This window comes from Oratosquilla oratoria, chromosome 2 (assembly GCF_046742065.1).
Source record: "Oratosquilla oratoria isolate Oo_2021 chromosome 2, ASM4674206v1, whole genome shotgun sequence".
In the NCBI taxonomy this organism is placed as follows: domain Eukaryota; kingdom Metazoa; phylum Arthropoda; class Malacostraca; order Stomatopoda; family Squillidae; genus Oratosquilla; species Oratosquilla oratoria.
Window position 1 is genome coordinate 37,158,489 of NC_134778.1, and position 22,990 is coordinate 37,181,478.

At 38.2% G+C, this 22,990-nt stretch overlaps 1 protein-coding gene across 6 annotated transcripts in view; it reads right to left on the reverse strand.

Moving 5' to 3' along the window:
* LOC143038369 (thioredoxin domain-containing protein 11-like) overlaps positions 1-22,990 on the reverse strand; it is a 222,998-nt gene that overhangs the window by 22,589 nt on the left and 177,419 nt on the right. For 4 of the 6 annotated variants that reach the window (XM_076207418.1, XM_076207440.1, XM_076207458.1 and 1 more), the window contains one exon: positions 942-1,050. The exons of the other annotated variants lie outside the window; for them this stretch is intronic. In XM_076207418.1, coding sequence (XP_076063533.1) covers positions 942-1,050 — 109 coding nt within the window. The remainder of the gene's footprint in view (positions 1-941; positions 1,051-22,990) is intronic. 6 annotated transcript variants of the gene reach the window in all.

The following is a 22,990-nucleotide window of genomic DNA, read 5'->3' on the forward strand; positions in this document are numbered from 1 at the left end:
AAAGCTTCCCACACAGAGTGATAGATATTTGGAACAAATTAGACAAAGAAACAATGTGTACAAACACTATTCAAGATTTTAAGAAAAAACTTGATACAACTAGGTAAATACTTACAAAAACCCACATCTCCCTTCCCAGTTTTACCTTCATCCACATTAACCTTGAAGAAACATCCTTCCACTCCACCAAACAATTTCCCACCTCTTCACTTACTAGTATAGCCACTCCTTCTCTCCCTCATCCTCTCTTCACTCCTGACACCCTCCCAACTACACTCCCAAACTCAAACTCACCCCTCCCTTTCAACTTAGCTTCACATCACATCAGCACATCTTTCTTCTCACATACTATCTCTTCCCTTTTACTCTCATTTGTACCACATCCACACATTAAAAGACCATAACCTTAAGGTTCTGGTTGGAAGACTCCTCCCAGACCCTCTTATGCCTTTTTTTTTTTTTTTTTTTTTTTTTTTTTTTTTTTTTTTTTTTTTTTTTTTTTTTTTTTTTTTTTTTTTTAGGAATGTCCCATTTGGAGCCACAGAGAACAGGATGCCTAGTCCTATTTATGTCCCTTTTACAACTGAAATGCGAACACTTGATAGCAGTATTCTTTCTCTCCTACCACAGGGTTTGGCAAAAAAGGAAATTAATATTCACAGAAGTGGTACAGGACAGTATTAAGTGTGGGGGGACAGCATAACAGAGGGAAAGTCACAGTATAATAAAGTAGAAACATTTCTCTATGTAGGGGCACCCCATATAGACCCTAAAGTATCAGCTGCATGCTACTGAGCAGCTTTTAACCCCACAATAACATGCAGCCAATACCCCAGATGGGGATAAAGTTCATAACATATCAGTAATAAAGTTCATAATATATCATTAATAAAAGAGATATTATAGGCTATTCTGGTACCATAAATATACATACAACTCACCTCTCCTGCCTGATGAGTGACCTGTGAGTATGTCTCAGATGTCAAATCGTGGATACATATCTGTCCCTTCTGACAAGTCAATGCCTGAATAGGATTGGATACCTTTGCCCTGTTGATCAGACATACAAAAGAAAAATCAGTGATTTTTTTTTTTTTTACAAATATGTAAATGGAAGCAATGTTTCTCAATGTGACCAATGGCAGCATACTGAAAGAATATGAAGAATAGTAGTGGTTAAAAGTAAGAATCATTCTAGTTTTCACAAGGCAAATACAATGTTCCTAACCATCTGATGTATTTCCTTATACAGAAAATAGTTTAATACTTCAGAAAAAAAAGCCCTGAGAATCTCAGGTGATACCACTTGTTGCACTCTACAAACAATATTGAATTTACCTTTATTCCTTTCCCACAATATTCATATGGTCATCTTCCTGACTATATACTGTGGTTAGTGTCCTTTCTAGTTACCATCACCTCAATCCACATTTCCATTTCCAGTAGTTCCTGCTCTGATTCTGTCACCCACACTAAATCATCAGGATATATTAACTCACACAGAACTCCATTCCTGGCCTCTCCAGTTGTCTCATCCATTACTATGGTGAACTGTAGTGGACTTAATATAGATCCTTGATGTACACCCACTCCAATACCAAACACCTCTGATGTTCCTGCTCCTGTTTTTATGCTTGTCCAGGTTCCAATATACTGAATCACAATTGATACCACCATCTTTTCAGGTACCTTCTTCCTCTTTAAGGCCCATTCTATTGCTTTCCTCAGTATAGGGTCAAAAGAATTTCAAATTCACAAAAATTGTACAAATTTCCTTTGGGTTGCACTTCTGCAATTGTCTTGTAATAAATATTGCCCCTACAGAAGACTTATGGGCAAAACCTAAACTAATAATTACCATTCTCTACCATCATTATGAGTATCTTCTCTATTACACATGATTTCATTCATTGTTCTAGTTGCTACACTCCACAGCACTTCCATAGCATCTTCCTTATGCTTACAGATTGGCAAGGTAATACTACTTTTCCAATTCTCTGGAACTCCTCCATCTATTACCCATTTATCTATTATGTTAGTCACTTCTCTCAACCTTTCCTTTCCTGCTGCTTTTAGTAGATCACTTGTCACTCCTGTCATTCTTGCTTCCTTCCTCCTCTTCATCTCTCTCAAAGCTCCTCCATTCTCCTATTCCATGATCTCCGCATTGCTTCCTTCTTTATTTTCTACACTTGGTACTTGTTCTCATAGTGTTCTATTTGATCCTTGAATCAGTCATTCCATCTTTCCATGATTCCTTTCTCATTTACCTTGACTTCTCTTCTGTACTTTACATATCTTCTTCCTACTACATCTTATCTTTCTCTTTTCATCTGCTTGGCTATTTCAAATAGATATGCTTGTTTCTTCCGTTCAATAATTTTTTTTCTTCCATTCTTCCCAAACAGATCTTTTAATGCTATTCTTTTCTTTTATTTTAATGATTTTTATGCCACAACACCACTCTCAGGAGAACTACCAACATTCTCCTCTCCTTTATTCTATGACCAATTTCTTTCCAATTTTCCACTTTCAGGTACAATTTATCCTCAATATAATGGACTCCAATACAAAGATTTCAAATACTAGACCATATCTATCACATCCGAAGGGAAAAAAATAAATAAATGAATAAATACTTGAATTATGCACTTACTATGGAGTAAGTTAAAAGAGCATTTACTAGCCAGTGCATAGTACAGCTTTTTCATTTTAATTTGTGTGTGGTTGCAAATGCACCCAATCCTTATCACACTTTTCTAGATCTACAAAAAGTATTTGTTAAAGTACCACACAAGAAGCTATTACGAAAAATGGAATTAATAGGTGGTATTCAAGGAAAATTATTGGAATAGATGGAAGATTTCTTGACTGTGAGAAAAATGAAGGTAGTACTTAGAGACAAATACTCGACCTGGGAAGTATTGATAAGTGGTGTGCCACAAGGATTGGTATTAGTATTGATAAGTGGTGTGCCACAAGGATTGGTATTGGCTCCAATTATGTTTGACATATGAATGACATGGATGAAGGTGTGGAATGTTATATGAACTTCTTTGCAGATGACGCAAAAATATTAAAAGTGTAGAAAAAGATTGTGAATCACTACAGAAAGATTTAGATAAAGTCTGGTAGTGGAGTCAAAAGTGGGAAGTGAACTTTAACATCAAGAAATGTAGTGTAATGGAGCTTGGAAAAAGTAAAAATAGAATATTGAGGAAATACAAAATTGGTGCATAGGATGTCAAAAAAGTGAGCTTGGAAAGGGACCTAGGGGTAGTTATCAGCAAAGACATGTTACCAGACAAGCATATCAACAAAATAACTAGAGAAACCTTCAATTTACTAAGGTCAATGAAAGTGGCTTTTGACTATTTGGATGAGAAAATGGTAGAAAAAATATTAGTTACACTGATAAGACCAAGATTGGAGTATGCTGCGACACTATGGACACACAGTGCTTAAAAGAATATAAAGAAATTAGAAAGAATACAAAGAGCAATGACAAAGATGGCACCAACACTCTCCAAATTGACACACAAAGATTGTCCAAATTGGAACTACCAACTCTTGAACAAAGAAGAGAAAGAGGAGATCTGCTGACTATTTATAGAATAATGAAAGGAATGAAAGTCCTAGAGATGATTTATTAAAGTGGGATAAGAGAAAAACAAGAGGACATGAAAAGAAACTAAAAAAGAATAGTTATAGAAGAGATCTGAAAAAGAATAGCTTCCCACACATAGTGGTGGATATCTGGAATAAATTGGATGAGGGAATAGTGTGTGCAAATACTATTCAAGAATTTAAGAACAAACTTGATGCTGAACGATACAAAGATGGGCACTACGAGCATAGCTCTCTTCCAGTATAATACAACTAGGTAAATACACTGTCAGTACATCTACATTAATTGCATTGACTGGAAAATGTACAATTAAATATTGTGCAATATAAGTTTATTAGAAAGTTCTGATGATAAGGTGCTGCAGTGTCAAGCTTTCAAGCAGATGGACCAAGCATTGAGACAGCAAAGCTAGGAAGATTCTCCCTGCCCCTACAAAAACATGGCCGTATCCAAGACCTGCCACATGTCATCTGGACACAACATTTCCTACCTCCTTAAGGAGGTGTGGCCCCAAGAGGCCAGTACCTAATCTCCAGACTGAGCCAGAGTGCCATTCTTTATACTAATCCACACAACTCCTAAATATCTCCCTTTCCTATATTCCTGTTTTTCACACAAAGAGGTTAGTGCAGCTGCACCTGCCCTCCCACTTGTCTTTATATTAGCTGGGAACATAAAAACCAACCCAGGCCCTTAACAGTTGCCCCACATAATCCAACCCTACAAACGATGCACACACATCCATCAAATGGAACACATGCCACTATTGGTTCCACTTAACATGTACAACAACTACAAACACAAACCAATATACAAAAAATTGGAAATGTAACCAATCTTGAAACCAAACAAACCCCTTTAAAGCCATGCAACAGACATCTCACTAATATCTACAGCAGGGGTGGCCAACCAGTTGACACAAGCCTGTTTTAAGTCTATCACACTAATGTACCTGATAATTCGTCCTTCAGAAGTTGTCATGCAAAAAGCTGGAATAGCATATCCAAGTACTCATGATAATTGAGTTATTATATTTCTCTTTTTTGGGGGGAATAAGTTATATTCATAATGATGGACATATCTGAACAACATACAATTACTTACAAGGAAGGTAGCTAAAGTCAAAGACATAAATTCACCTCTGTCGTCGCATGACATGATATCTCTGCAGTGCTAGTCAATTGTATTAACATGGAATTAACGAAAATGAATGAAAACAACAACTCGAAAGCCAGTCACGAACCAGAGCCATCTGGCGTCAGTCGATCGAACCGCGATGTAAACAAACCTTGTACTCACACGTGCGATGAGAAAGATTTTCCAGGATTTAGTAAGTATGAAAGCAGGAACTTAAGTCGATTATTAGAGATAGAGAGAGATATGAGCAAAAATAGGATTCGGTGGGAGAATGAAATTATGGACTTAAGAAAAGATATCATAGGATTAATAGACTGCTTAGCACAGGCGAATCACGAAATTTCTGACCTAAGAAAAACCAACTTGGATCTTACAAATGAGATTAAAGAAATGAAAAGGGATATAAATGAGTTGAAGAATGACAACAAAAAGAAGAAAACTAATAATAATAACAGCAAAAATTTAAAGATAGAGGTGAACAATAAATTACAAGAATTGACACAAAAGATCGAAGGGAACCTAGGTGAGGAAAGTATTCAGAAAATTAAGTGGAAGGAAAACATCGAAAACAAGGAAATTGCTTTTAAAGAAATAGTCAAGCAGCAAATGCAGGATAATGCAAAAGACACAATTATCCAAGTGATTAACAAAAAAGCTAACTGGGTCAGGGATACAGTAGATAGGAAAAAATGTATTGTGGTATATGGACTAAAAGAAAAACAGGGATTGGTGAGGTACATGAAAGAAAAAGAAGAGAAAGAGACAGCAGTAGAAATCCTAAATGAAATTCAGGGGGGAGAAAGAGATGCACGCATAGACCTGGAAGAGACATATAGAATCGGTCGCTATTCTAAGGATAATGACAGTGCGAGGAGGAGATGACTTGTGGGGCAACGTACTGCTAGACAGGACCATGGAGTACACAATGACCCAATGGGTCAGTGAAAACACAAGGTACAGAAACAATGAAGAGCCATCGAATCTAGATTTAATATTTACAACAGAACCTGAAATAGTGGACAGAGTCCAGTACAAGACACCAATTGGAAAGAGTGACCATGTATTCATTGAAACTGTACTAAAGGAAGAAATAGACATGGAGAGGAACAAAAAGCATAGGAAAGGAAGATTGATGTACTACAAAACAGACTTTGCAAAACTAAAGACATTCTTCCAGAATGCAAACTGGGAAAAATTCTATATGGAAGAGACAACAGTGGAAGAGAAATGGAATACATTGATGGATAATTACAATGAAGGGGTAAACAGGCATGTACCAAGACAAAAGCGAGAGAGTACATTAAATGTTGGTTCAACAAAAGTTGCAGTGAAGCTAAAGATAGAAGGGACAAAGCTTGGAAAAGGTGGAGAAAAGACAAAAAACAAAGCAAATGGCAAATTTATATAAATTATAGAAATTAGTATGTTAATGTGAGAAGCGAGGAAAAAAGGAACCATGAAAAGGATATTATAGATAAATGCAAAGATCAACCCAAACTATTCTATCGGTATGTGAATGGTAAACTTAAAACCAAACAGAAATGGTGAAACTACACCAAGGAAATATAGAATACACAGAAGAATTAGAGATGGCCGAAGTCATGAACAATCACTTTAAATCTGTCTTCACCAGAGAGAAAATACAAAATTGGGATGTAGATAATAACAAGCAATCTCCCCACATGAGTGAGTTCACAACATCACAAAAAGAAATATCAGAACATTTATCAAAACTGGATGTCAGAAAATCACATGGCCTGGATGGAATTGCAAATTGGATTCTAAAGGAATGCAAAGAAGAACTAACAGACAAAATACACATCATAATAAATAGCTCACTCAAAGAAGGAAAGATACCTAATGACTGGAAAAATGCTAACATTGTACCAATATATAAAGGAGGAAACTATAGGCCAGTATCACTAACAAGCACTATAGCCAAAATTTGTGAGAAAATCATCAAAAATAGATGGGTAAAACATCTGGAAGACAGCAACATATTAAACCCAAGACAATTCGGGTTCAGACAAGGAAGATCATGCACCACAAACTTAATATGCTTCTACTCAAGACTAATAGACATAGTGCAAGAAAGAAATGGATGGGCTGATTGTACGTTCCTAGACTTGCAAAAAGCCTTTGACAAAGTACCACACAGAAAATTACTAAAAAAACTGGAACACATAGGAGGAATACAAGGGAACCTACTAAAATGGATGGAGGACTTCCTGACTGGTAGAAAGATGAGAGTAGTGCTCAGAGAAAAATATTCAGATTGGAAAGAGGTGATCAGTGGAGTACCACAAGGATCTGTACTGGCACCAATAATGTTTGCTATCTATATGAATGACATGGATGAGGACGTGAACTGTTACATGAGCTTCTTTGCTGACGATGCCAAACTGTTAAGGAAAGTAGAAACTGATAAAGACTGTGAAGCACTGCGAGAAGACCTGAATAGGGTATGGAACTGGAGTCAGAAAAGGGAAGTGGACTTTAATACTAAGAAGTGTAGCATAATGGAGTTTGGAAAAAGCAAAAACAGAATATCAGGAAAATATACAATTGGAACCAAGGAAGTAAAGAAAGTAGGATCTGAAAAAGATTTGGGAGTAATTATCACAAACGACTTGTCCTATGATAAACAGATAAACAAAATTGTCAGGGAGACTTACAACTTGCTAAGATCAATAAAAGTGGCATTTGCAAACTTGGACGAAGATATGATAAAAAAAATATTGGTTACATTGATAAGGCCCAGACTAGGGTATGCGGCGACATTGTGGTCCCCCAGTACCAAAAAGAATATAAAGAAAATAGAAAGAATCCAAAGAGCAGCTACAAAAATGCCACCTAAACTTGCAAACCTAGCATACGAGGAGAGATTGGCTAAACTGGAGTTACCGACACTGGAGCAAAGAAGAAAGAGAGAGGTGACCTATTGACCATCTACAAAATCATGAAAGGCACAGAGATGCTTGACAGACATGACTTACTTAACTGGGACAAGAGAAACATAAGAGGACATGGAAAGAAAATAAAAAAACATAGCTATAGAAGAGAACTGAAGAAAAACAGTTTTCCACATAGAGTTTTGGACACTTGGAACAAACTGGATAATGAAATAGTATGCGCAAAAACCATTCATGAGTTTAAAAGCAGACTAGACACTGCGAGATACAATGGCGGGACACCACAAGCATAGCTCCCCTTCCCGCAAAATACAACTAGGTAAATACAAAGACAGATTACTCCTGTATTAGGCTGGTAGATCACATCAGGGTAACTATAGAAAAAGTAGATCATATCTCACAAAAGGTTGGCCACCCCTGATCTACATTATCCAAACTAATGGAAAGGCTGATAACAGCGAGAATCAAATCGGAAATACCTACTTCCCCCAACTAACATGGTTTCAAGGAGGGCCACTCTACCAACATCCTGCTCACAAACATCACACAATAACCACTGGATGTATTCAATAATGGGAAAAATATATAAGATAAAAAAATAATAAAAAAATTAATAGAATAATAAAAAATAGACAAAACATATATATATATAAATAAAATAAAAATAATTATAACCAGAGATCTTTTCCCCCCTTATAAGGGAGGTAGCCAAGTCAGAAGCACATACCTATTCCCCATTTCACTCCCTTCCACCACTGCTCCACTCCCACCCCCCATCTCACTCCTCACCAGAAAGAACAGTTACAGTTGCCATAGATAAAAACAAGGCTTTCAACATGGTCTCCAGACACATATCCAAAAAGATCATTGAGACAGGCATTCATAACAATGACAAGAAGTAAACATGAATTAGTTGGAGGCACTTGACTCAAAGTTTTGGCTTTCAATTCCAAACAAAAAATTTATTTGCGAAAGGAGGTAGCCAAAGTCAAAGGCATAAATCCATTCCTACCCATTTCATCCCCACATATCGATATTCCGAACAGTCAACATCTCACTTGAGCTCCGTAGACTGTTGAAGATGAAAATTCTTAATAGTGCAAGGAAAACAGGAGGCCTGGTTTGTATTGATTGGGAGGGGGAGCAGTCATGGTTACCCAAAATGATTTCTCGTGTTAGTAATTTAACAAGAGAAAATGCAAGAAAAAAAACAATGATTTTGAGACAAATGTCAACTCAAAAGCAGAGACATCTAGGGGTGCTATGCCAAAGTACATTGTAAACACCAGCAAGATTTAAATTGTATAATGAAGACTCCTTTTCCGGTTTTGGTAAGTACCGTACAAGAAAAGAAATTTGAGTCACATCATAGACATGAAAAGGGAAATGAGTAACAAGAGAAAATGGTGGGAGAATGAATTCACTGAAATAAGGAGATTGTAGAACTAATGGAATGTTTAGCCCAAGCTAACAACAAAATATCCAATTTCAAGAAATCAACCTCTGAACTTAGGAATGAACTCAAGATAATGAAAAATTATATAATAGAAGTTAAATGTGAAAATGATAAAATAAAGATTAGTGATACTACCACTAGTGGAAAAAAAAAAAAATACATAACAAAATACAAAAATTGACTGAAAAAATTGAAGAAAACTTAGGTGAGGAAAGTATGCAAAAGATTAAGAAATGGAGTGAAAACAGAAAAAATAAAGAAATTGCCTTTAAAGAAATAGTACAACAACAGATGCAGGAAAATACAAAGGATACAATCATTTAAGTTATTAATGAAAAGGCAAATTGGGTTCGAGATACAGTGCATAGAAAAAAAAATGTATAGTGGTATATGGACTAAGGAAAAAACATGGTCTGGGGAGGTACATGAGTGAAAAAGCAGAAAAAGTAACAGTAATATCAATTCTAAAAGAAATACAAGATGGTCACCTGGAAGTAGAGAAAGATATAGAAGTTTATAGAATGGGACAACATTCTAAGGGGGAAAATAGACCACTAAAAATGAAACTAAGATCGCAAATGGTAGTAGAAGACATATTAGAAAAAGCAAGTAAGCTAGCAAGGAGTGAACACTACAACGATATATGGATAAAAAAGAGAGATGAGTGTTGAAGAAATAGAAAAAGAGAAAATACTAATAGGTGAAGTTAAGGAAAAAATGCAAAGAAAACAGAGACTGAAAGCAAGGATTTCTGTTGGAGGGTCATAGACATGAAGCTGAGAAAATGGTACATCAGAGTGGGCAGAACAAAAAGAGAAAACAAGATGGAGAAAAAAAAAATTAAAAGTGGCCTATACTAACATTGACGGATTAATCCCAGGATTGAATTAACTAAATGATTACCTGTCAGATGAAAAACCAGACATAATGGAAATTGCGGAGATGAAATTAAAAGGTCCAATACCACCTAATAGTGTTGGAGACGGGTTTTACAATTATTGGATTAAAAACAGAAACAAGAAAGAGGGGGGAGGAATCATGTTCTTGGCCAAGAAAACCAGGAATGTGACAAGGGTTACTGAGGGTAAAAACAATGTAGAAATGATCATGATAAAAGTCGAAGACAGAGACATGAAAAGTAGAAAGTTTGTGGTGACTTGTGTGCCCCCAAAAAAGGGCTCTTAGAAAGAGAATGAGCATTCAAAATGTTAGAAGATACATGGCATTCATTAAATGAGATACTAAAGGATGGGGGTAACCTGGTACTTATGGGGGATTTTAACTGCAAAGAAATCTCTTGGGAGGAGATGACAGTGAAGGGTGGAGAGGACCTATGGGGAAATGTATTACTGGATATGACCATGGAACATACAATGACACAATGGGTCAATGAAAATACCAGATACAAAAGCAATGAAGAACCATCAAACTGACTACAACAGAACCTGAAATTGTAGATGAAATTTAATACAAAATGCCATTTGGAAAGAGTGATCACATACTTATAAATGCTGAACTAAAGAAATGTAGAGAGAAATGAAAAGTACTGGAAAGGAAGATTGATGTACAACAAAACTGACTTTGGATATCTAAGGAAATTCTTTCACAATGCAAATTGGGAAAAATTTTACACTGAAGAGACAAAAGCAGAAGAGAAATGGGCAATCTTAATGGAAATCTATAATGAAGGAGTGAACCAAGACAAAAACAAGAGAGGGTGTACATTAAATGCTGGTTCAATAGAAGATGCAGCGAGGCAAAAGACAAAAGAGACAAAGCTTGGAAAAGATGGAGAAATGATAAAAAACCTGGAAAATGGCAAATATATATATAAACTATAGAAATGAATATGTAAAAGTGCACAGAGGAAAAAAGAAACTATGAAAAAGACATCACAGAAGAATGCAAGGATCAACCCAAACTATTCTAAAGATATGTGAATGGTAATTAAAAAACAAACAGGAAATGGTGAAACTACGCCAAGGAAATATAGAATACACAGGAGATCTAGAAATGGCTGAAGTCATGAACAATCACTTCAAGTCGGTTTTCACTAGAGAAAAAGTACAACATTGGGAAGAAGGAAGTGAAGTGCAATCTCCTCCCATGAGGGAAATAATAATGACACAAAACGAATAATGGAGCAATTAACGAACCTTGATGTTAGGGAATCGCATGGCCCAGATGAAATTGCAAACTCAATACTAAAAGAATCCAAAGAAGAACTAATGGACAAAATATACAACATAATAAGATCCTCACTCAAAGAAGAAAAAATACCAAAGGACTGGAAAAATGCCAACATTGCACCAATATATACAGGAGGAAACAAGGAAGAACCAACTAATGACAGAACAGTCTCCCTAACAAACACTGCAGCCAAAATTTGTGACATTATCAAAAATACACGGGTAAAACACCTAGAAGAAAACAATATAACTATAAATGTCTGCTATGTCTATTCAACTCACTAGCTAACGAACGACTGTCCACTGGCTGTGCCCTGCAGCCACACATCACTTCATGACGTCACAGTTGACACACAAGCCGGCAACCCGGCTCATACATGCGATGATACATACTAACACTCATCCTCTTTTTTTCTTTCTTGCGTACTTCATTTTGAATATGTGACGATGAAGTGATGATGTAGGTACATACCATACAGGTACATACACATTCCTCATGAACCCAAATGATCCACATACAAATATGTGAAGATACATGTACACATTGATGCTGTTTACACCCTAATCCCAGCTGACTGCAGCACGAAGTTGCTCAGTTGACATCCCCTTCTTAGTGAGGCAATCAGCAAGTTGTTGTGATGTTTCCACCCAGGTCACCTCTGCAATTTCTCCATGTTCCAGCATATCCCGCAATACTGCAAGGTCGATCCTCAACCTCTTGTCGTCCACACTTCTGCATGAGTAAAGACCATCCACCAAGCTCTTGTTGTCGTCAAAACATCGAATCTTGAGAGCCGGACACCCAGAAATTTTAGAAAGGATCCTTGCCAAATATACTGAAGACTCAGCACACTCCAAAAGTGCCATGGCCTCAGCTGAGAGCGTGGACTGAACGACTCTTCTAATTTTTCTTATCTGCCAGAAAATGGGACATCTTTTCTCATTGCCATCTCATAGAATTCTATATCACAAAGCCACCCTGTGACCCACTGTTCATCAAATTCGCGAACAAAGCATCCGAAAAGCACTCAAGGTAACAGTCTTCAAGCTTCTCCATCTTAGGCATGAACAACCTTATGTTATCCGTTTTCACTCTGTTAATCACCTTGTTGAGTCATAATAGGTCCACTACAGTAGCCCGGTGACATGCAATGCTCAGTTCGCACACATCAAATGCTACATCAGGCCGGGTATTTGTGGCAATCCAATTTGATCACATTTTCTGTGTTTATTATTACTAAGAGTAAAAGAAAAGAAAAGAGAAGTAAAACACAAGGTACAGGAGGCAAAGAGGAGAGCAGATGTGAAATGGGGTAAGGTTATGACAGAAAAAATTTGAAAGTAATAGAAAGATGTTTGGGAAGAAATTAAGAGAGGAAGAGGAGGCAAATCAAGTAGAGAAGAAAAGGTAAAAGGTGCAGATGGAGAGATGATAATGGAAGAGAAGGCAGTAAGGGGAAGATGGGTAGAATATTTTAGGGAATTGCTAAATGTGAAGGAGGATAGGGAGGGAAAGATAGTTGCAGTGGGAAGTGCTAAGAAAATGACCATAATGAGTGAGGATAATGGAGGAGAAATAAGGAAGGATGAAGTGAAGGCAGTTGTTAAGATGATGAAAGCAGGTAAGGCACCTGGTCTGGATAGATGCCATGCAGAATGTCTAAAAAAAGGAGGTACAGTGATGGTGGACTGGCTAGTGAGGTTGTTTAATGTTTGCTGGAGAGAGGGTAGAATGCCCAGTGGCGGATCCAGGATAAAAATTTGGGGGGGGCTAAACTGAATTCCTTCCTCTGAGTAGTCTGATGTATCAGAAGTCTGAGGTATACTTAATAATGTTTTACAGATTTTTCTGTATTTTAGACATAGAATGTATATTCGTTTTATATTGTTACACGCTTGTGCTAGTCAGTGATAAGGCACTGGCACGCGTATACTCTCGCATAGAGAGAAATTATTGCAGGATCCGTGTGTAGTGTTAGTGCACATGGACTTATGGAAGTAATAAAAAATAAAAGTAGCTTTAAAAAACAGAAATACAAACAAAAACGTGTATGAACTTCTGAACCTGTTAATAAAAGTATCTAAATTACATTAACCACTTCACTCCAGACTTAAATCTCACGGGCAGCAGCCAATGCCAGCTGTACGACGTGTCGTAATAATACTCGCATCATAAAATATAGTCACCGCTTATATCGATCGTTCTCTCTTTCACCCGCGAATTTTGAAAACCACAGAGAATGGGATTCAGGGCACATTTGGGAGAATGTAAAAACACAGGGGCGACTACAATAAATATAATCAAGATGCCGATATGGCAGCGTCGCGAATCCACTTGCTCCTCATGACGCCTACGTAGGCGGCACCATATGGAAGGGGTTAATAACACACAGCATTGTTCATGGGATCTCACACGAACATCAACCTCCTGTTTTTTTGGGGCAAATACATTGATTACACTGTCTATTTCAATATTGATTTCATTGTGAACCCCGAGTAGCGCCAGGCCATTGAGGCGATCTTGACCCATAGTATTCCTTAGGTAGGTCTTCAGTCGCTTCAGGGTTGAAAATGAACGCTCGGCCTCTGCGTTCGAGACTGGGAGCGTGATCAAAACTCGGAGGAGCTTGGCCAGGTTCAGATACATTCGGGTCTGGGCGTGGGCAAGGGCATCTCCAATGGATTCGAACTACATTGTTGTTGAATACCAGCGCTCTGCTTCCGCCTTCACGAGGCTCAAGGTCTCGATGTCAGCATCATAAACCTTTGCCGCTTCCAGTACAGCACCAACATCTCCGTCAGCGATGCTGAGCAGATTCTTGATCTTAAAGCCAACAGGAATAGTATTATTCCCGAACCGGGTCTGCAGCTCAGTCAATACATGGTCGAGGAATGGGACATATATAGATCTTCAGTAATACTTCTCAGCTGTCTGGAAGGGTAAATTCGCTCGCTGCATTTGGTGCTTGCAAACTCGAGGTACAGGAATGGTGTCATGTGATGAACCGATCTCCTGGAGGATCCCCTCTGCCTTCTTGAGGATGTCCTGGAAGCTGGTCAGTGCACCTTCCCGGGTCTTGTTTAGATGCGTCACCACATCACCAATCATAGCGTATACTGAGACTAGATTGACCATAGGGGACTGCAGGGCTTGGCTCGGCTCCACAGTAAAGCCTGTGGTATTCCTGAATACTTACTGTTTGCAGATGATACTTCGTGATTGATTGCTTCAACTTGATTGCTTCAACTTGATTGCTTCAACAACACAAAACAATCATATTTACCTATTCAATACAGGTATGTTAAACGGCCAACGAACGTGGTATATCTCCTTTCTATCCCTTTTCAGCGCAACTGAGACACAACCCTGGCAAGCCTACAACACGCGCAGCACAAAACAGATAAATGGAATTAAACAAATGTCAAACACAGCACAATTCTGCCCAAATACCACACACATGCTGTCAGTTTATTTTACCCCCGGACCTGGCAAAACATCAGAAAGTACTAAAATCAATTAAATGATATCCTTACAATGATTCATGAAAGAACAAATTGGGGGGTGGAAAGGGAGTTAGGGGATAGGGTTGATGAAAGAGTATTAGGATGATTTGGACACAAGGAAAGAATGAATGATGAAAGACTAGTAAAAGAGGTATGGAAGGCAGATGTGGAGGGAGTGAACATGAGGGGACATCCTAGAATGAGATGGATGGATGGGGTGAAGGGTGCTTTGGGGAAGAGGGGAATGTCTGTTGAGGAAGGACGGGAGAGGACAGAAGACGGGGTGAATGGAGAATGGTTGTATATGGATGATGTTTTGATGCATGAGGTGGAATGGGTGGGGGATGGGGGGTGAAGGGATTTCTCCACATCTTTTCCTTTTATGCATGGGGGGACAGAGGGGGGGGTTCGCCGATTTAATGAAGCGGTCTTGCTGTGGATGTGCTGTGCCTTGCAACACTGCCTCTGACCCAGGAGAGTGGACAGGGTGCAGGGATGACCCGTCATCCAGAAGGTGCTAAGATAAGAGGGAGGGTGGACGGGAGTGGAGTGTATTTAGGGATGGAATGGGCGGGAATGATTTTATGCCTTTTTTCTTTTTTGGCTACCTCCCTTGTAAGGGGGAAAAAGCCTTGGTATATGTATGTAAGAGTAAAAGAGAATGAGAAATACAGCAATGACTATATTTTATAATGTGAGTTGTGTGATGCAAATTACATAAGGCAGTCGATGCTGAGTGAGAATTTGAGTTGTATTTAAGTGATTAAATCTTCTCCCCACCCATGAAGCAACTGGAAACACCCAAAGAAAAATACCATCACAAAACAACAATGCAACATCATCAACAAATACTTCTCCAAAATAAGTTTCAAGCACACTCCTCCAGTTAACAGGAAATTAAATATGGGAAATCAAACCAGACACAGACCCCTTCACCATTGGCAATAAAGAAAAGAGTAAAAAAAAAATAGGAAAAAAGAAAAAAAAAATCCCATACTAAAGGACCAGATACAATTTGAAAAATCCATCTAAAACACCTCAGCCTAAATACAGTAATACCCTTAAGTGATATCTTCAACCACTCATTGCACAATTAGTTCCAACTACAGTCAAACATCGGTTCTCAAATGTCTCTGAACTCAAAAAATTCGGTTATCCAACGAAAATTTCGAGCTAGAAATACCTCTGTTTTTAACAAAATTTTGGTTCTCAAATGACATTGATGAAATGTTAACAGTTCTCTGTTGACCGCTGAGCTGAATAGTTGTGCTGTGCTTTCGTTATCAATTCTATTGCATTCAGTATTTATTTTTCATACACTAGCCCTCACTCATGGCTCCAAAGAAAGCAAAAAGTGATACTGGTCAAGGAAAAAGAAAAGTTGTGAGAAAAACAATTGAAGTGAAGAAAGAAATTATCGCAAAACACAAATGGCGTTCCCCTTCCAAGCAATAACTCACCCTTTTCCCTCCCTCATCTCCATCCACCTATGCCATCACATTGCAGCCAAAAGGGTACAGTACATACATTACATAATTGTACAGTGTTGCTTTGTCATTAAATTAATTCTGTTATGTTTTTCATTTGATTGACACTATTGTTTTATCTATTATATAATATATAAAGTGTAATTAGGTAAATAAGCATTCATCTGGTGCTTGGGAACAAATTAATCTCTTTTACATTATTTGTAATGGGAAAATATAATTCGGTTTTAAAAACAATTCGGTTTTAGAACAGATTTTTTTAACAAATTATGTTCGAAAACCAAGGTTTGAATGTATCTGGAAATGAGCCCACATAATAACCATATTAAAAACAATCCATTGCCTCAGATCTCTCTTGCATAAAACACCAAAATCCTCCCCACAACCCTACTGTCCATTTCAGTATATCACACAACCACAAAAAAAAAAAAAAGTGTTCATATACAATTTACCATCTGTATCATATACAAACACAATTCTGAAAAAATTGAAGAAAATTTAGGAGGAAAATTTGCAGAAATGGAATGAAAACAGAAAATGAAGAGATTGCTTTTAAATAGTAAAACAACAAATGCAGAAGAATGTAAAGGACACAATTATTCAGTAATCAAAGAAAAAGCAACTTGTATTAGAGATACAATGGATAAAAAAAAGTGTATTGTAGCATATCGACTAAAGGAAAAACATGGTCTGGTTAGGTGCTTGAGAGAAAAAGCAGAAAAAGAAATAGCAAAAACAATTCTAAAAGACATACAACAAGGAGACCAAGATGTAGAAAAGGAAGAAGTATATAGAATTGGACAATATTCAAAAGAAAGAAATCAACCTCTAAAGATAAAATTAAGGTCACAAATGGTAGTAGAAAACATACCAGCAAAATCAGGAAAGTTAGCAAAGAGTAAACACTACAACAATATATGGATAAAAAGAGAAATGAATGTTAAGGAAAGAGAAAGAGAGAAGACACTAAGAAGTGAATCTAGATTAAAAAAAAATGGAGAGTCTTAGACATGAGGCTGACAAAATGGAATGCTCAGGTAAGCTACAGGTAGCAGGATTCCTAGTCCTAACCCCTGTCCCGTTTTTTGTCGTCTTTTATGACTCAAGTGGGAAGACTTGGTGGTAGCATTCTATCCCCCACCACAGGGTAGGCGAAAAAAGGAAATGAATATTCAGAGAAATGGCACAGGACAGTAGCAAGGGGATTGGGGACAGCTGTAGTATAATAAAATTGTCATCATTTCTCTATGAACAGTGTGGCTCTGGTCCGTAGAGGTCCCCCATATAGACCCTAAAGTATCAACTGCATACTTTGCCACAATAACATATTGTTGGACTCATCCTAGAACTTCAAGGTGGTTACACAAAGTATCCATTCTTTCTATGCTTATGGGATAGCCATGATGATGACAAGCATTTGTCAGACATGAGTGGCCATCGAAATAAGGATAACCTGGGTCACACAACATTCTGTCCCACCCTCTGGTTGAACCGAGCAAGATATTGCTTCCTTCCCTCTACATTAAACTTGGTCTCATGAAGAACTTTGTAAAGGCATTGGACAGGGAAGGTAGAGAATTTGCTTTCCTCCATCAGAAGTTTCATTGAAAAAGCATGGAGAAACTTAAGGCAGGTATAATTGATGGTCCTCAAATAAGGGAACTCATCAAGGACACTAGTTTTGATGATGCACTGAATCCTGTTGAATTCTGCCTGGTTGTCCCTTAAGTCAGTCATTGCAAACTTGGCAATCACAGAAGTTCCCAGTATCAGAAGGTGGTTGATGAGTTAATGGAGAATTTCTGCAAACTTGGTGCGCACATGTCATTGAAAATGCACTTCCTCCGGTCTCATCTGGACTATTTTCCAAAGAATTGTGGAGACTTCAGTGAAGAACAGGATGAGCTCTTTCACAAAGATAGTGTTATGGAGGAATGCTATGAAGGCTGATGGGATGTCAACTTTCTAGCCGGCTACTGCTGGTGCCTGAAGAAGGATGTGGAGTCTGCTCAGCACAAAAGGCAGTCCCTGAAGAGGCCATTCATTCATGAGTAGCTTCCTTAGTTCATTATACTCTTCTTGCTATCTATTCAAAATATTTTGTAAGCCTTCTGTGAATAAATCAGTCTAATATTTTCAATATTGTGTTTCATTCACCTACATAGATCGGAATTTAGGATATTCTTAATGTGCTAATATTTCATCAACTTGATCTGATTCAGTAAAATGAGCATGATTTATATGTTAGACCTTGAAAACAGTGCAGGCCAGTGAGGTGAATTACTGAATTGGCATTGGCATCAGCAAAATATTGCTGATGCCTAATCACTTTCTAAAAAAAAATGCCAATTTTCATCGATGCCGATTCACCAAAAAAGTGCTGATTCTTGCCGATGCCAATTAATCAGCACACCCCTACAGATCACTAAATAAGCTCTCCAAGACAGACCACCAAACTATACTCCACCATTCCCCTCCCCTTTACATTATTTTCACGGAAATATCCCTCCAAAGAGAAGTAAAAACCAAACTAGCACACATGCATTCAATATACCATCCAACACTAAGATACCATCACATAATAGGTACTGGCACAAAATCAAACCTACCTAGATGCAACAATAATATAAAGGGCATTAAGCACCTCATTCTACACTGCCCCACACTATTCATGGACTATCTTTCTATATACCAAAAGGCTTCTTCCCCCTTATAAGAAAGGTAGCCAGCCACCCCACACCCATTTGTTTTTCTTTTCATCTTAGTTCTTTCTGAATGAAGAGGCATAACCCCTACCCATCCACCACCTAGGTCAGAAGCAATGTAGCAAGACACAGCATCTCCACAACAATCTGACAGCCAAAGCTGGTTTACCCCTACCACTCCATTTACATGGTGACCCTCCCTCCTTATCCCTTTACAAGTAAATAGAGAAGACAAGGAGAAATCCCTTTGGGCCGCATCAAATTATCATCCATTCTCCACTTACACCTATCACTTGCTCTCTCTCTTCAAGCTCAAAAGATATTCTCCTTTTACCCAAAGCCCCCTTCAATTCATCCATTCCTCTCATTCCTGGGTTTCCCCTCAAGTTCATTCAACCTGCCTCTGCTTTTCACACTCTTTTTGCTAGTCTTTCTTCATTCAATACCCTGTATTGAGTTACTTGCATGCCAACATGCAACCAACACTTTAGGGACTATTTTTGGGCACCCTTATGAACAAAAGTCACACATCATTCATCTATGTTGCCCTGACAGACCAGAGTCATACATTCTTCATCTATGTTGAAGTTAAAAATATCTACTAATAGAGGAATTATGATACTTTTGTACTACAGCTATCTCCCTTTTAGGCTGTTCTCTTGAACACATCCTTTACCACTTTTGTGACTGTATCTCTTCTGGATTCTTTTGCTGTAAGGGGGAAAGAATTCTGCCATTGTTTTTTCCATGTATGCTGTAAAAGGCAATTAAGTGGGACAGAGTGATGGGACTTGGGATTCTACTTTCTATATGTCCCTCTTGACTGCTGCAAAGAAAGCAGCCTGTGAACTTACTACTACCTTCTCTCTGATATACACAATGGTGCACAGTTAAGTTGCTAGTGACTGACATGTCATCCTTGGAGTATGTAAGCACACTGGTCCCATCCAGCAACACAATTTACTTCTCCCCTCCCATGCTAAAAGAGCAAGTTAATTATCCATAACATACCTCTTATATATTCAAAGTCATATTTAGTCTAAGAAGGGTGGGGAAAGATAGCGCCGTGCATGCTCCCGGAGGAATTCCTCCCATACAAAATGGTGCAAAATAAGTGAACAACAAACCCTAATAACTGGGTAGTCTAAATTTTTATTTTGCTGTATTCAGCACTGGTGGATGGAAGCCTGTACATCCCTCCCATGCTAAAACAGCAATATTGCCAACAACATCTTGTAGAATATATTCAAATTAGGATAACTGATATTCTTTATTTGCTGTGTTTAGCATGGGCAGAATGGGGGAGCAAATCATGTTGCAAAACAGGACTGCTGCACATGTGTAATGCAAAGATAATGCATCTGTTACTACCTGCATGTGGACAACAATACACATGCTGTAAACATAGCTTTGCTTATTTCATGCTGGTAAAAGACAAATCACATTTATATACATATATACATACATATACCAAGGGCTTTTTCCCCTTTACAAAGGAGGTAGTCAAAGTCAAAGGTATAAATCCACTCCCACCCATTTCATCTCCACATACTCCACTCCCATTCACCACCCCTCCCTCCCTCCCTCCCTCCTTTCTTGGCTCCTCCTAGATGATGGGTCATCCCTGCATCTCACCCACTGCCCTGGGTCAGAAGAAATGTAGCAACATACAGCACATCCACAACAAGGCTGCTTCATTTAATCGGCAATCCGCCCCCCTCCATCCCTTCATGCTAAAAAAAGAAAAGACAGGGAGAAATCCCTTTGGGCTGAGTCAAAATATCATTTACACATCCTCCCTAACCCCCATCCCCCACCTACTCTCTTCCATGCATCACAGCATCATCCATACACAACCATTCTCCACTCACCCCTATCTTCTCTCTTCTCCCTTCCTTCCTCAACAGACATCCCCCTCTTTCCCAATGCCCCCATCACCCCATTCCCACATGTTCAATCCTTCCACCTCAGCTTTCCACACCTCTTTTACTAATCCTTCTTTACTCATTCTTTCCATGTGTCTAAACCATCCCAATATGCTTTTGTCAACCCTATTTTCCACCTCCTTTTCCATCCCCATTCTCCTCCTCACCTCCTTGTTTCTCACTCTATACAGCCTAGTGACCCCTACCATACTTCTCAGGCATTTCATCTCAAACACATTTAAACTCTTCCTTTCTTATGTTCCATGTTTCTGCCCCATACAGTACTGTTGGTACAATTACCCCTTCATATAATCTCCTCTTAGCATCCATTCCCAAATGTCTATTTATCATTACACTTTTAATCTCCCAAGCCATTTACTTGCTTCTCTCAATCTACAATCTATCTCCACCTCCACTCTGCCCTTTTCTGCCAAATGTGCACCCAAATATCTAAAGCTATCCACTTCATCCAGTCTCTCTCCCTAAACCACTTTACAAGCCAAATTCTCTTGCACAACATCAGCTGCCATATGTATGATTCATCACACTATTATAAAATATAAAGTCACTGCTGTATTACTCGTGTTGCAATCGAGACAGACTGCAAGAGACGTCACAGCACATTACTCTGCCAGAAACGAGGTTAACGTTTGCTCCAGCACCATGCAAGTGAACACACACACATTTTTGGAGTAGTGTGGTAATGGATCACCAGCAAGACCTGACCTTTTCCACAGTAATGAGGGAGACCGACCTCACAGCCAGGCAAATGCCCAATGGTCAGCTCCACTGTCAACTTCCAGAGCAATTATTAAATACTACCATACAAATGATATTTCTTTTGTACATATTTTTTCCTCTCTCTTCTATTTCATTTATGCTGTTTTCCTATTGTTCTCAGTTAGGTATATTGTAATTCACTAGCAAAATATTGAGCGTATCACTCAATTAGTTTCATGCCAATTTTGGCCTCTTGTATATAAAAGCTATCTGTAAATTTATGTAGTGTCAACCGACACCAAACCCTTCTTCATCACAACTCAATGTTCGGTAAACAGATTCAACATGGGCTTTGAGCGGCTAAATTGTCTCCTCTCTACTTCCACGGAGAATAAAGTCCGAAAACTCATCACTGTTTACATTTGAAAACCCGCAACTCATTGGTCACCTGGTCACCCAACTCACTACATCTAGCCTCCAAAGAGCTTATCAACAGTGTGGATAGGAACACAAATCTTGGAGTGATGATTGGAAAGGACATGAAACCAGATAAGCATATAAATAAGATGTTCGGAGAAACCTACAACTTATTGAGAGCAATCAAAGTGGCATTTAGTTATATGGACGAAGAAATTATAAGGAAAATACTAACTACACTAATAAGACCAAAACTTGAGTACGCAGCATCACTTTGGACACCCAATACCAAAAAGAATATGAAGAAACTAGAGAGATTACAAAGGGCGACAACCAAACTAGCACCGACACTCGCCAAACTAACATATGGGCAAAGACTATCCAAATTGAACCTACCAACTCTGGAACAAAGAAGAGAAAGAGGAGATTTGCTAACTATCTACAGAATAATGAAAGGAATGGAAGTTTTAAACAGGAACGACCTATTAGTGTGGGAAAACGGTAGAACAAGAGGACACGGAAAAAAATTGAAAAAGGATAGTTATAGAAAAAACTTGAAAAAGGATAGTTATAGAAAAAACTTGAAAAGGAACAGTTTCCCACACAGAGCGATAAATACATGGAACAAATTAGACAACAAAACAGTATGTGCTAACACTATACAAGATTTTAAGATAAAACTTGATGCGGAGAGATACAAAGATGGGTCACCACGAGCATAGCTCCCCTCCCGTATATTACAACTAGGTACAACTAGGTAAATACTCGTTTTCTTTTACTCTGGGTATTAATAAACATAGAAAGCATGACCAACCAGTTCACAGAATCTGGAAATAACTCATGTACAGCTACAAAAACATGCATAATCAAGAAGCCGACACCAGAAGCCTCATGTACTTGCACCTCATGA